This window comes from Lycorma delicatula, chromosome 8 (assembly GCF_047948215.1).
Source record: "Lycorma delicatula isolate Av1 chromosome 8, ASM4794821v1, whole genome shotgun sequence".
NCBI classification, from domain to species: domain Eukaryota; kingdom Metazoa; phylum Arthropoda; class Insecta; order Hemiptera; family Fulgoridae; genus Lycorma; species Lycorma delicatula.
In genome coordinates this window covers 743,033-757,525 of record NC_134462.1, presented here as the reverse complement: position 1 = coordinate 757,525, position 14,493 = coordinate 743,033, and the positions used below count along the sequence as shown (strand labels likewise).

Below are 14,493 nucleotides of genomic sequence, written 5' to 3'. Positions count from 1 at the left end.
CACCTGCTTTTCTATTGAGGCTCTCTATTTCAACTAGCTGAGGAACACTCCATTAAATGCCAAAAGAGGTTCAATGGTGCGTACAAAAGGAGCAAAAAGTAAAAGTGATAAAACAACAGGTAGGTGAACAATACATAGTACTAGTGTAAAACAATATGATATTTTAACACAATTAACTATAAATAAATAAGTGCAACAAAAATGGAATTTTTGAACTGAACAAATTTACTTGATGTAATGTTAACAGCACATTGGACATCTTCAATATATAAGCTATACTTGCAGCCAGTTTTTAACTAACCACTATAACTAGACAACTAAAAACAAAATTTGTCATAAAATACCCTTGACAGAAATTATATTATGTTAAAAAAAAAGAACTTTTAATTGAATGTTAACAATGAATAGGAAGATGTAATCCAGTTCAAAAATGTTCATATTTGTTCCACTTCTTAAGCATCCATAAAGAAATTAAAAAAAAAAAAAAATACAATTATATTTCAAATAAAAAATAAAGAGTTGAGCTCACCAGCCCACTAAAACTTATTTTCCCACTTCCTAAGGGAGCCAGAAAACTTAAATTATACTGTATCTTTGTTTATTGCACAGTTTTTACTTAGAAAAAAAAATTATAAATAAATCTGACCCTTTTAAAAAATTACTTCTTTAAGAGAGTGAATGGGAGGGCCTCATGCCAAAATCACTGCAAAGGGAGAAAAGGGTAACTGAAATTTCTTGAAGCCATTGGTTCAAATCTGTAAAATTTGTTTAATTAACTGCAACACCTCTTGAACCAATGGTTCTAACAAGCTTAAATTTTAAAACTGGGGATCTACTCACTATGCTATTATTTTATCAATTTTTCAAATATGGGCTTACCTGATAGCCTGTTCATTCTAGATTTTGAAACTAACAGTCAACATAGTCTAAAAAGAGTACTAAAAATGAAGGGTCTATATGTATTATATTTTTTTACCATTTATTTTTTTAGTTATCCTGCCAACAGAAATCTTTTATAATGAAAGATTATATTAATCATTTCAATATAGTTGAGAAACACATTGAAGTAATCTAAATTTTGAAAACCAATGGCTAAGTAAAATTCTTTAGGCTATCAGCAAATAAGACGATGAATCACATTGAATTATATTTACTTGCTACAAAACAGTCTATATGGCTATACAATTCATTGAGTACACTCAAATATCTGCAACCAAAAAGTGATAATTATGTGATTGATAAAAAAATATCTCCCCCTTGTCTAATCTCAAAAAAGTCATAAAATTTAGAAAATTCAACAATTTTAATACAAAGTTTACTTCCTTTATCATGTATTTTGTTTGAATCTTGAAAATGACCACACCCCGCATGTTATCTACAAATAAACCTTGATAAGAAAGAGTTTCTTTACTTCCCAACATTAAACAAGACTGTTTTACTTTTTATTAAGAATACAGAAATTTTTATTAAATCAATTTAATGATGAAAAACAATATACAACATACTTTCCATTAGCTTTAAAAACAGATCTTAGAAAAAATAATGAAATACCTTGAAAAGTAGTATTCAAGTTGAGAAGATAACATTTGCTTAAGCTGATCCAGCGGGAGACCACTTGAAGGAACTGCTGCTGCAGGGGCATGGACAGGAACGGGGGCTTGTTCGGGAGCTGGCGGGAGTTCACTCGCCGAGCCCCCGGGCACATCACTGTACCCCTCCAGTGGTGATTCCACTACACCATTAAGAACACTAAAAAATGAAAAAGAAACTATAAGTTTGGAATAATTAAATAATATTTACACTCAAAAGAAATAAATTCAGAAAAAATGTATGATTTTGCTTTACTGAAAAGTACATTTTAAAAGAACAGCTAATATAAAAATCAGACATTTATTTAGCATATTTCCGACACCAGTAAACCAAATAATTAAGGTTAACTAGCTCTAATTTATGCATTTTCCAATATATATATATATATACATATATATATATATAAAGATTACAAAAATTTCTTTATAACTTTTCAAATAATCTTAAAATTATACAATAATTAGTGAATAAATTAGATTGTTAATTAATCGGGGGAAAATACTTCATTGACACTGATAAAATTATAATAATTTCATTTTTATTATTACTAACATTACACTATGTACATGTGTGTGCACGTGCATGTGCATAGCATAATATGTCCCTCTCTTCCTGACTAATTTAATTCAATATGAATGTCATATAACAAAAATGGTAGGGGATAATCATATAATTCATAAATATTTTTATTCTAAATGTTTTGTGTTAATTTAACCATTTTCCATTGCTCTTTGAAAAAAATTATATTTTTTATCATGGAAATATTATTGCAAGGCTGATGTAGTGACAGCCTCTAATACTACCCCCACATCGGGTCGGTCCTACAGGCCCATGTAGGACCGACCTACATTTGAAGTAACCTTCTCATTTCAAATTACCCTTCTGGTAATTTCATTTTTATTACTTATACAACCAATTTAACGTACTTAATTCCTATCTATTCTGTGTTGATCCTTTTTATTCTTACACAACCTTATTTTAACCAAATTAATTGATTCATTACAACAAAATTTTTCCAGTTAATTTAATTCATAAATAACACAATTTTTCACAGATTATAGCATGGAGGTAAAAAAAAAGAAGGGTTACAACCCAAAAAGAAGGTTCAAGGAAATGCGTGATCACTAAAATTAAAAATATATATAAAAAAGATAAAAATATATATATAAAAAATATTACTAGTTCTTTAAGCAACAATAACTGATCTTGAAAATGAGCTAAATATGGAAGTACTTAATAATAATGAATGATCAAAATAGTTAATATAAGAATAATTTTGTTTCAACAGTATATTTATGAAAAATTTCCTTGTGTATAAAATAAAAAGAGCACAAATGAATAAATATATAATTAAAGAAATAACTATAAAAAATAAATGTAGAAATAAATATAAATGAAGATTAATTTTGGTAAACTAAATTTTAAAAATGAAAGTATTTTTGGAAGTAACATGGCGAAAGGGATTTTTACTAAAAATGAACTTATATGAAATAAATTGTAGTAACAGATATCAAAAAAATTAAATATAAAAGCTCAACCTTCTTCTTTGGACAAGATTTTGTCATAAATTTCTATCTTCCATGGTTCTTAACACTTCTGTGTTGACATTATCCTAGTTTAAAAAAAAAGTGTTAAGATTTTTATCTTCTTTTAATTTCAATATTAAAAGAATAGCTCAAATAAAAATCAATAATTTCTTTAGCATATTTCCGACACCAGTAAACCAATAATAATGAAAGCAAACTGGCTCTAATATATGCACTTACATATATATATATATATATATATATATATATATATATATATATATATATATATATAAAAATAAAAATGGAAAAAAATAACCTCCATACAGGCTTTTCAAGAACATAAAATCATTCATTTTATCTACAATATTGTGGTTGCCCTTTTCCACAAACCAGAAAAAACCATCAAAATAAAATTTCACACATTTAAAAATATTACACACATATACATTTCACACAGTTTATATAATTTTAAATAAGAATTATACATATTTTACTTAAATGCATTATTTCTCAAAGCCAGTTACATGTTTAAAATTTATTTATTTATTTATTATTTACTAGCCGGTCAGGGCTCACTTGACCGTCCAAACAGGGGGTGAAGCCCCCTGTTTGCATTCATTACCCTCTAACAACCTCATGGTTGTTAGAATATTAAATATTTTACAAATATTCATTAAAGAAAAAAAATTAATAATTTTACTTCATTTCTGTTGCCATGGTGTCAGAAATATAATAATGAATTATAAGGATACTTTTTTTTCCTTTAATTCACAAATTCACTTCTGAGGGGATTACGGCCTCAATCTGTGGCATAAAACCTTCCCTGGGAAGGTTTTAATTAATCATTCGTATCAAGAAATATAAATCATTCATGTACTTCATTCAAAATAAAAATGTGAGCACATACAGCTAACAAACAAATCAACGCACCATGCTTTTTTATTGGGGACTAGAAAAAAGGCAGGGCTGCCTATGGCCCACCAAGAAAATGTTACATGTTTCATTACACATGATTTTGTCAATTTTTTTTTAATTTTTACAACGAACAGCTTTAAAATCCTAAACATTTTTAGCTGTTTCTGGAGTTGTGATTTTTTAACACAGCTCTAACCCCCAATATTTTTCTTTTTTATCCCTAAAAATTTTTTAGATAAACTGTTCATATCAAGTATAAATAGTTCAAACAAATGAATCGTTCATGCGCTACGTCCCACAAATACACAGCGCACCATATGGTCCGCTTTGTGCCAATAGCAGCTAAAATAAAAATGTGAGCATTATTCAAACAAATAAATCCATGCGGCATTCTTTTTTATGGGAAAGATAATTTCAAGTATAAAGGATTACAATTTACAAATACAGATTTCTGATATCAACATGTGTGCTATATTTGAAAATAATTACTTCCCTTACTGCGATAAACACGACTAGATTTTTATAACAATGTAACAGATTAAAATGGCAGAGTAGTTTATTTCACTTAAATAACCGAGCTAGAAGGACATCTTTATATGTATTTTTTAATAAAAATATAATAAAAGGTAACAGAAATATGCATACGCCTACCAAAAGAAAGGAAACCACCACATGTGCAAATTATTACAAATAATTATGAAAATTAATATAAGACAAAAGAAATTCATTTATTAACAGTTTGGACACGTTTAGTGCTGACTGTTTAATAAAATGTGGGGTACCATAAGATCATGACTCTTGACTGAATCGTTTCTAATTTTCATTAATGACCTTTGTGAAGGAAGACTAAACGGCAACCTCACAACCTTTGCTAATGATAAGGCACCAAGTTACAGGGCAGATAATAGGGATCTTCTCTCACATTTGGAGTACAAGGACCTTAAAAAACTTAATCTATGGTTTCACAAAAATGCATTATACAAATACAGAAAAAACCAAACTACTGTCCTGTAAGTTAGAAGCTAAATGCAGACTCCAGCTGTTGGATGCATTACTGGATGCACAGCAGCAACCTGTGGAGTAACTAAAGAAGCAATGCATTGCACTGAGCTGCAATTACTGTATTACACGTTTAAGAAACGAGCTTATCACATGTGCTAAATTATACTTTATTTGTAGCTTATGATGCTCAGCCTATATAATGAAAATGTTATACTATGCGTTATTTCAAAGCAACTGCAGAATGGGATTGTGGTATGGGAGACCAAAATTTTATATCATAAGAGGTCAATACTCATATAATTACAAATATTATAGTAATAAAATAATTTGAGATCGATGGTGTACTCCTATACCTTATAAAGAAACATACCATACATTCTTTGTATATGTGGCTCCCTGAACATTCAAGATAGTGCTCCCCTTAATATAAGACACATCAGTATGTGTTTTTAGAAGCATATTAAAAAAATGGCTTCTGGATAGTGATAATATTGAATTATTTTTCTCACGTATAGTATAGTTTCACCCAACACACAATTAAGAACTCATAAATTTAGAATCTAAAAATATTTAGTTACCTATCATCCAGCAACAGTCTTAATATGATTTAGTACTCTTAACATCACATTTTTGTTCTATTCTGCATCTTATGAGTGCAAAATTCAATAATAAGGTGAAGCGTAATTACTATGCTGTATGACTGATTATAAAATGGAATAATATATAAGTCCGATGACGTGCAATGGAAAATAAGAATTCATTAAATTTTATTATTGTGTGTTGTACGCAGAATAACATTTTTGTTGTAACAAATATATGCTACATAGGTAACCATCAGGAATACAACAAATCTCTTGCTCTGTGTTCTACCTCTTAGCTTTAATAAAGAAGTTTAATAATTTTAAAAGTAGCGTCAACAAAATAATATTGAAATCTAAATTTGTTAGAATAATGTTTGATGTAAATTATTTTCTGAGAAATAAAATCATTCACTTACTAATCATCTAATTAATTAAACAAGTCCATATTCATACCACAGAACACTATCATATATGCCCGTACAACAAAATTTGTAAATAAAATACTTTTGTTTTAAAAAAGAACAGTAACTTCATAAATAAGACAATCTGGATTATCTGGAGATCTCTGAAATAATTTAACATGAGGCTTTAATAATTATTTGGGTCCAATTAATTGTTAATCCCTTTTTTCTTACCAAAGTTATATCTGGCAATTACCAAGTACACATTATATTATGTGCACTTAATTAGAAACGGACAACGATTAAAAGCTGTGAGAAGGAATCAAGAAACCAATAATATTGAAATTTAATTGATGCAGGCAAGCCTACACGTTGACTTCCGAACATGCAGGCTTAACTTTTACTATTCTGAAATTAAATAATTTCACGAATTCCAATATTATCTCTAAAACAAATAAAAAAAACTTGTAGTAATTGGTGCTTAAAGATTTTTTTCAAACAATCTAGTAAAAGATAGCAAAAAATGTATTTACAAGAGTTTTTTTTATTTATTTATTCAATTTTAACAAGCTTTCTGGCCAATTTAATGAAATGGTAGTGTCAACAACTATAATTAATAGCACAAGTTTTACACTCCGATGTTTACAGAATCACAATAATGGAAAACACACCACAATAAGTACACCTCTGGAAACCAAATCTGGTTTTGGATGGATGTTTCCCTGATCAAATACTGTACAAGAATATTTTAAATGACTTCAAAATGGTTCAAAGTTTGTGGGAAAGATAAAATAAAGGAAACTATTTTTTTGAAATTGAAGTTCAATACATATTCTGCGCAGTTTAAATTTTCAAAGCACTGATTTTTATATCTTGAATCCGAAATCTCACTTAAAAAAGTACAAATATAATGGAAGCCTGGAAATTGTGCATGTGTTTTCGTGCAATGGGAATAGAAGAATTTGTTGGTGTGTGTGTGTTCATAAACTATCATGCCTAGTTTTTATTAATGAGAAATGACAAAATAATGCAGTATAAATATCATTGTCATCTAATGTATAAGTAAATAATAATTAAAATTAAATGCATGGCATTGTCTTCAACACAATAACTAGGGCAGATGCAAAAAAAATCCACTTCAGTATATAGTATTCCTCTGTTCTGAATCTAACCAAATGCATTACCAGGGGCTTATATACTGTATAAAATGCAATACTTCATTGAATACAATTTCATATCAAATACAAATTACAGATACTTGGAAAAAAAAAATCACTCAAATTGTGGAAAATCAAAATAATTGTAGAACTGCAGCGGATCCCTGACATATCACAGCTACAGCAGATCCCTAGAGAATTATTACATATGAGATGTTTCAATGCAACAAACTACAACCTAGCTACAGAATTTAATGATTTTGTTAAAAATTTTTCAAAATTTCACTTGCTGCTTTTTATTTTTTTTTAACTAGACTGAGTATTTTCAGAAGAACTCTAATTCATCAAAAATTTTTTAAAGGAATAAAAATTTCAAACATGTTTTTACTATATCTAATCCAATGAACTAAATGAATTAAACTGCTGCTATTACAATGTGATGGTAGATAATGAAAATACTGTTTTGGTACTGCAATACTTAATATAAATTATGAATTTTAAATGATTTAAATTAGATATATTTTCTTAAGCAGGACCTGTTTTTTATGATTCATACATTGTTTTTTAGATGGACAGGAATTTAATTGTTGATTTCCAAAGTTATGGATATGTTCTTTTTAGACTTGAAAGCACAATATATATTAAAATTAGTTTATCTAAAATAGATATATATTAATTGAAATAGGATAGATCTTTTATCAAAAAAAATTTGTTCTGATGATGTAGACATCTCTGTGAAAGTACTCAATTTTTTTCTAATTTAAAAAACACCAGTTTTAAAAACTACTGAATATAAAAAACAAAACTTTAATTTTTCTACTTATCATGAAATGCGTGTGTTAAATAATGTGTATCACAAATGGCTACATTTGTTAGGGCAATACATGAAGCTATGACTAGTTTCATATTGTGTTGATATCCACATCTGAATCAATTGCACAATTCTTGCTATGTTTCCCTATTTGTCACAGCAGTCTATATTTACACAGGCATTGCTTATGTGTTTATGTTTCACTGCTTTATTCGTGCTGCTTTTCCCCTCATCATAATAATCAGGCAAAATGAAAACTTTACAGCCATATTTCTATATGATAAAATTATGAATATATGTTTTATAGATGAAAACTTATTGGTGGTTCCTGGTCAAACATATGACACCATTAATAAACAAAAGAGGAAAATTCTAAAGCAATAATAGAACACAAACAAAATCATAATTTGATTAATTTGAAATTTTGATTCACATGCTACAGTATTTTAAGAAACATAAAAGTATGTGAAAGTTGTATTACATTATAACATTTATTATCAGAGTTTTGATAAAAATTTTTTTATAAGTTATAAATGTATTATAGTATTATTTTAATATCACAACCAAACACACTTCTTTGTTTATGTAAGGTTTGTTTAACCATTCGGCATGGTTTAACACACATTGTACTCTTCTCATTGACTGTACATACTCTCTTTGTTTCTCAGTAAATAAGCATTTCTTTGTGTGTATCCCACATAGAATTCTTCAGTCTACTGCTACATTCAACAATTCAGTAAAGCACAGTTTTCCTATTTTGATATCTGTTCATTTAAACACAAGAAGATTCACTTGTTTGGGGCTATCATCTTCTTCTTTGGGACTTTTCATCCTTAGTTTATAGATTATCTTTTTCTCATCTATTAAAAATATCCACTCTAAAGCTATTTTTCAGTGAATGATTAATTAAACTGTTAAAATGTTTAATTAAATATTTTTCATGAAAATGTATAATTACATATGGAAATTATTCAAGTATTTGTTATTATAGTGATCCTGTTCGACTAAAAAAAAAAAAAAAACTGATAAATAAAAAAAGAAACCCATCAAACATGCACAATCAATCAGGTATCAATATTTTTGAGAAAATCATACACAGGATGAGTGGTCAGAATGAATACATCAGAAAAAAATATAAAAAAAAACAACCTATTATCTTGAATGTGACAAATTGTTTGTTTACTTAAAAAAAAATTACAGTCATAATTTTAAATTTATTTTGTCTAATAGTAGTGTCTATTAATTATTAATTTGGCCTTGGAAGGTCAAATTAGACCCCCATCACATGTTGCTAATAAAGTTTTGAGACTTCATACCTAATGCACTATTGTAATCAGAACTCTTGTGATATAAATTGTGTCCTCAGTTCCATTTGATTTTACATTATATTTAAAGTAGATAGTTCATAGAACATTTCCCTACAGCCCAAACTTCTAAATGGTACATCAGTTCATTTTTATATAAACCACTGTTGGATACAAAATGATTCCCAAAACAAATTTAAACTGATACTGCACAAATCCTTTTGTTTGCTTTTTGTTTTCCTGAAAAATATTGTTTTTGTAGATATCTACCAATGAGTAACCTACGTAGATTATTCATCTTATTTTTCATTTTCAAGAATTTTTAGAGATCACTTTTATTTTAATTGTATTTTTTTTTTAATATACACTTTATTTTTATTTGTAATACAAAATTTTAATTTTTACTTATTAAATTTTGATAATTATTGTAATCTACTGCATGGGATAGAATAGAGTATATATTTTTTATTGAATGCCTCTACTGAAGTACACAGAGGGATGCAACTTAAACATGATCATGTATGTTATGTTTGTACTATGAAGTAACTTTCAAATCATAATTATTTTTATTTTCTGATCTTATATTACTTTTGAAAATATGAACTTATAACTTTTGAATATGAGTTATAAAACTTATCACATTTATGTGAAAAAATCTGAATTTTACTCTTTGTTAAATGGTATATTGAATGTGATAACTGTGAAATAATATATTTTTTACTACTGGGCACACATTAGTCACTCAAGAGGAGTTCACTATGTAAGAATTACAAATAAATTTTGGTTTGAACCCTTGAAAGACACATTTACACCACCTTTTGAATATGGCAAATTAACACGTTAATTTGTCATATTCTAGCATTTATATTAGATATGACAGGAAAAATATCAAAATTACAGAAATGGTCATGATTGGTTAGATTCTTAAACAATAGTGGTAAAATATGGTTTAGTAAAATAATAATACTAGCACATAAGACAAAAAATCACAAAAGATTCTTTATTAAACAAACAGTTGAGGGAATACTATGACCACCATGGTAGTCAACCCGTTAAATATTTTATTACAGTTATGATACTAAGAGAAATAAAATTAAAACTACGTTAACATTCACAGTTATACTTTTTATAAGCATAAAAAATAGTAAAACTTTACAATTAATAGTAACTATAACAATGATTTACAATTCCCATTTTGGCAATTCAGTTGAGATTTTTAAACAAAAAATTTATTTTAAAAAATCATCTGTTAATTTATGAGCTAGAACTTCAATTAAAAATATTCTAATAATTCACCATTACAAGTAAAATAAACTAACAGTGAATGTGTGCATATGTGTTATATTTACAATATAATAGTTGATAAATTAATGACTTAAATCTTTTAGGTATCAAGGACTGATTATCTCTTACCCATTTTTTTATAGTTTCACTGAATCAGTTTAGTAAATACATGCTAACATTACACTCTCAGTAGTGTCTCCGCGCGCATATTCATGTTTGTAGCAGCAGTTGTCTTGTTACTAACTGAAGTAGGTGATAAGTATTCAAGTCGGTATAATTATTTCAATAATTTTAATTTGATAATACAGTTTATAACCCATTAATCAATCAAATCCTCTATTAAAATAAAGTTCAATTTGATACTGGGATTTATGGTATACAAATTTAAAAGACAAATGGTTTAGGTGGATACATTTCTTCCTCTGCTGTTTTAAAGTTTTAAATGCGAGCACAATAATTAATTATAATGAGTTTTATTAATATTTACAATTTCCTTGCAGTCTATTATCAATTAATATGATTCTTTTACATTCATAGGTCGTTATGCACCAATTTTTTTCTATATTTAATAAAAATTATAATTATTATATCACAGTAAGACTTTGATTAGTAAAAATCAAAAAGCATGTATTAGCTTCAATCAACAGCTACATATATTTGCATCAACCAAACTATAAGTACTGCTGAAGGAAAATAGAAGAAATAGTTGTGACAGTTTGTATATGGAACAGGAAAGAATAGAAATAAAAGAGTGGTCAATGTTACAAACACAGAATATTACACATTCAGCTTTGAAAAGTAAGAAATCAGATATCTGTAAAGAAAGCACAATACAATATGTTTAGTACATGTTTTGAATGTTACTGAAAAATAAATAACTTAAAACAATTCTTTTTGGCTTCACCAAAATATCACCCAAGTTGTGCCTACATGTATGTAATACATACAATTATATGACTCCATTAGATTCACAACTTTAGTTGTAAGAAGTGCTGGTGCTTGGCACCAGCACCAGCACTTCTTACAGCTAAAAATACAACATCAGTCAACACACTCACTGCGGGTGCAAATTTTAAGTTTTAAATTTATGTAATATAAATTCAGTAATCTCAAACGAAACTTGTAATTAGTATCTATCATAATTTTGTTATTAACTTCACAAAATTAATCCTTGTGGTTTAAAACTGTACATACAGATATAATGATACAGAACATAAAGGCAAAAAAAAAGATAATCGGCTAATTCAGTGGCCGACAATCTCATACTGTGAAAGTTGTTTATATTCTCCATTGTACTTAAAACTGAAACACTTAAGATGCCTATTGCCTATGAATCAAAGTCTACTGTAAGGAGTCTTCATGAAGTGCCTAAATCAGAATTATATTTTCAGCACATACAGAGTCTTTCAAGAATAGTGTAATAATAATAGTAATGACTGAAAAGTTATTCTTAAAGCTATATAAAAATTATTAAATGCATTTGTACAAAAACTTTTATATCAAAATAAAGAAATGCATGCAAACGATATATTAATTTGCTGAAATAGCATAAATGAGAATATCAAGCGCTATCATTCACTTTTTAATAAATTTTCTGCTTCTTCAACTCCACTATTATAGTAATTCACACTAATCCAATATTCAGCAATAAAATATTCAATGGTAAAATGCATATTCCTGACTAACAAAATATTTTGTGAAAGGAGCAGAAGGGAGTAGATTTATTAATAACTATTTCATCCATTGCAATGACATTTTTAAAATTTATGTTTCCTGAGAAAGAAGATTATTAAATTCTTTTAAAACAACTTAGTACTTACTTACCAATGAACATAAATAATTATTTTATGTAAGATAACATAAAATACTGACCTACGAGAAAGGACCTCATATGATTCTGTTCACTGACAAATGATCAACAAATTACTTAATCAGAATGGGTCAATCCATTTAAAGTGTCCCAAAAAAAACATAAGTTGGTTGCTTGACCAATTAAAAAAAAAATTAGCTTACCCACTTCTTTCCTATATGTTTCAGGACCTTAAAAATAATTTTTTTAATTTTTTATTTATCAGTTTACCTGTGGCAGCCATTTTTGTGATTGTAACAGTTAACAGAAAAAAATCATCATAACTAAAAAACTGATTTCAAGGATGAAACAGAAAGCAATTTATTCATATTTTATCATGGTAAAAGTTTGGTCCACCGGTTTATTTACCTACCTCTTCTTTCAATGAGAAAATTACCAATAAAATTGAACATGAAAAACTGTGAAATTTCACTTTGTCATTTTTTAAGAGGCAGGGATTGCATACATAGAATTATTTTTTTATATGTAGGTATATGTTGTAGTTTTACCATAAATAATATTAATGGTGATATTACTTACCCCTAAATTTTTATGAAGCTTTGAAAATAATTTTTTTTTTAATTCAAATTTTGGCTTCAAATAATTCTAATGGGGCTGGTGATAAAAATCTCAAATTTGCACAACTTGCAGTGTTTTTGTAGATGTTTATGGGAAATAAAAAGGTTTCTTGTGTATTACACTAATACAATATTATAACCTCTCAAAAACCATGAGAAGCCAGTTAAAAGCGATACCATTTTGACTCACTAAAAGTGTTCCAAGGGGTTTTTTATTTTCTGGTCTTCTTAGTACTTATGTTGTTGAAGTTGATGTTTTCAATATTCTTAAAAGTTTTTTTTTTTCTAATTATTAATGATGGGTCATAATTTAATGGTAATTTAACCAATATAAATAATTTAATACAATTTTGATTCAAAAATGCTTTTAAACTTACCCAAACTGAGATTTCAATGAGTAGCTTATATATTTTTTCAAAAATTCATTTTTATTTTGGTTTATTTTTGTAAACACTACTGAAGAAAATATAAATTGTAGCAAAATTTTAATTTTTCTTCAATGAAATAGCCTGTTTTTATAGCAATGAATATTTATTATTTAGCGTGGTTAACAAACAGCTGTGATAACTTTTCTGATAATTCTCTTGAAATTGTGAGAGAATGGCCCATCATCATTATAGTTAGTAAAAGTGATGGCAACTATTTCAGGAATTTGCAAATCTGTACTTTTAGGACTTTTTGAGATGATGTACATGGTCCAGCTGGGTAGAAAGAATGAACCTGCACATCATCATTTTCGAGGCTAATAATATCTACCACATCTCCTATCCACCACTGATTGTCATACACACAAGGAACAGTCTTTTTCCTTAAGTGAAAGTGATACAATACTTGAAATAAAGTAACATTTTACAACGCCTTCTGCCTCAAGAACATATTTGTGGTAACTTCTTTCACAGCAGTCTTAACATTTTTTAAAATTTTTGAAATCTTAGCTATCTCATCTGATTTAATTAAAAAATACTAGTTTTTTTCAGCTTGTGATTACAAAATGAATATATTTCATCAATGTTTAGTATCTGATTGTTTAATGGCCTTTGCAATGTATTGTTCTTGGTCTTCGCATTCATATAGTACTTTGATCTGATGAGAAAAAATACTTTTGAAGCAGTTAAAACAAAGAAACTTTCCAGGAACTAAATTTAAATTAAGAAAATGTGTTCTTTAAGAACTTGCTCTAATGTTATTTGTTTTTTTATGAGTTCTTATAGGATCACAACAGAACTGTCCATACAGGTGACTGAATTTTGACAAAACCTTTTTTCAATTACAAACACTAGTGACATTTGAATTAACATGCAAAAAAATGAGTTCTTGGTTTTCATCACTAAATTCACAAATTTTAATGAGTTCTTTTGGCACTGTACCATACATTGCTTTATGACACTTCATTCATATAAATTAATCAGTAATCATGTCATTATGTCGTTATTCATAAATTCATCAATTAAATTTTTACAATACATAAAATTTAACTGATTTTAAAATTTGC

The 14,493-nt window shown here is 27.7% G+C and overlaps 1 protein-coding gene across 6 annotated transcripts in view; it reads right to left on the bottom strand.

Moving 5' to 3' along the window:
- Larp4B (La-related protein 4B) overlaps positions 1-14,493 on the bottom strand; it is a 74,879-nt gene that overhangs the window by 48,178 nt on the left and 12,208 nt on the right. For all 6 annotated transcript variants that reach the window (XM_075373987.1, XM_075373991.1, XM_075373986.1 and 3 more), the window contains exon 3: positions 1,552-1,749. In XM_075373987.1, coding sequence (XP_075230102.1) covers positions 1,552-1,749 — 198 coding nt within the window. The remainder of the gene's footprint in view (positions 1-1,551; positions 1,750-14,493) is intronic.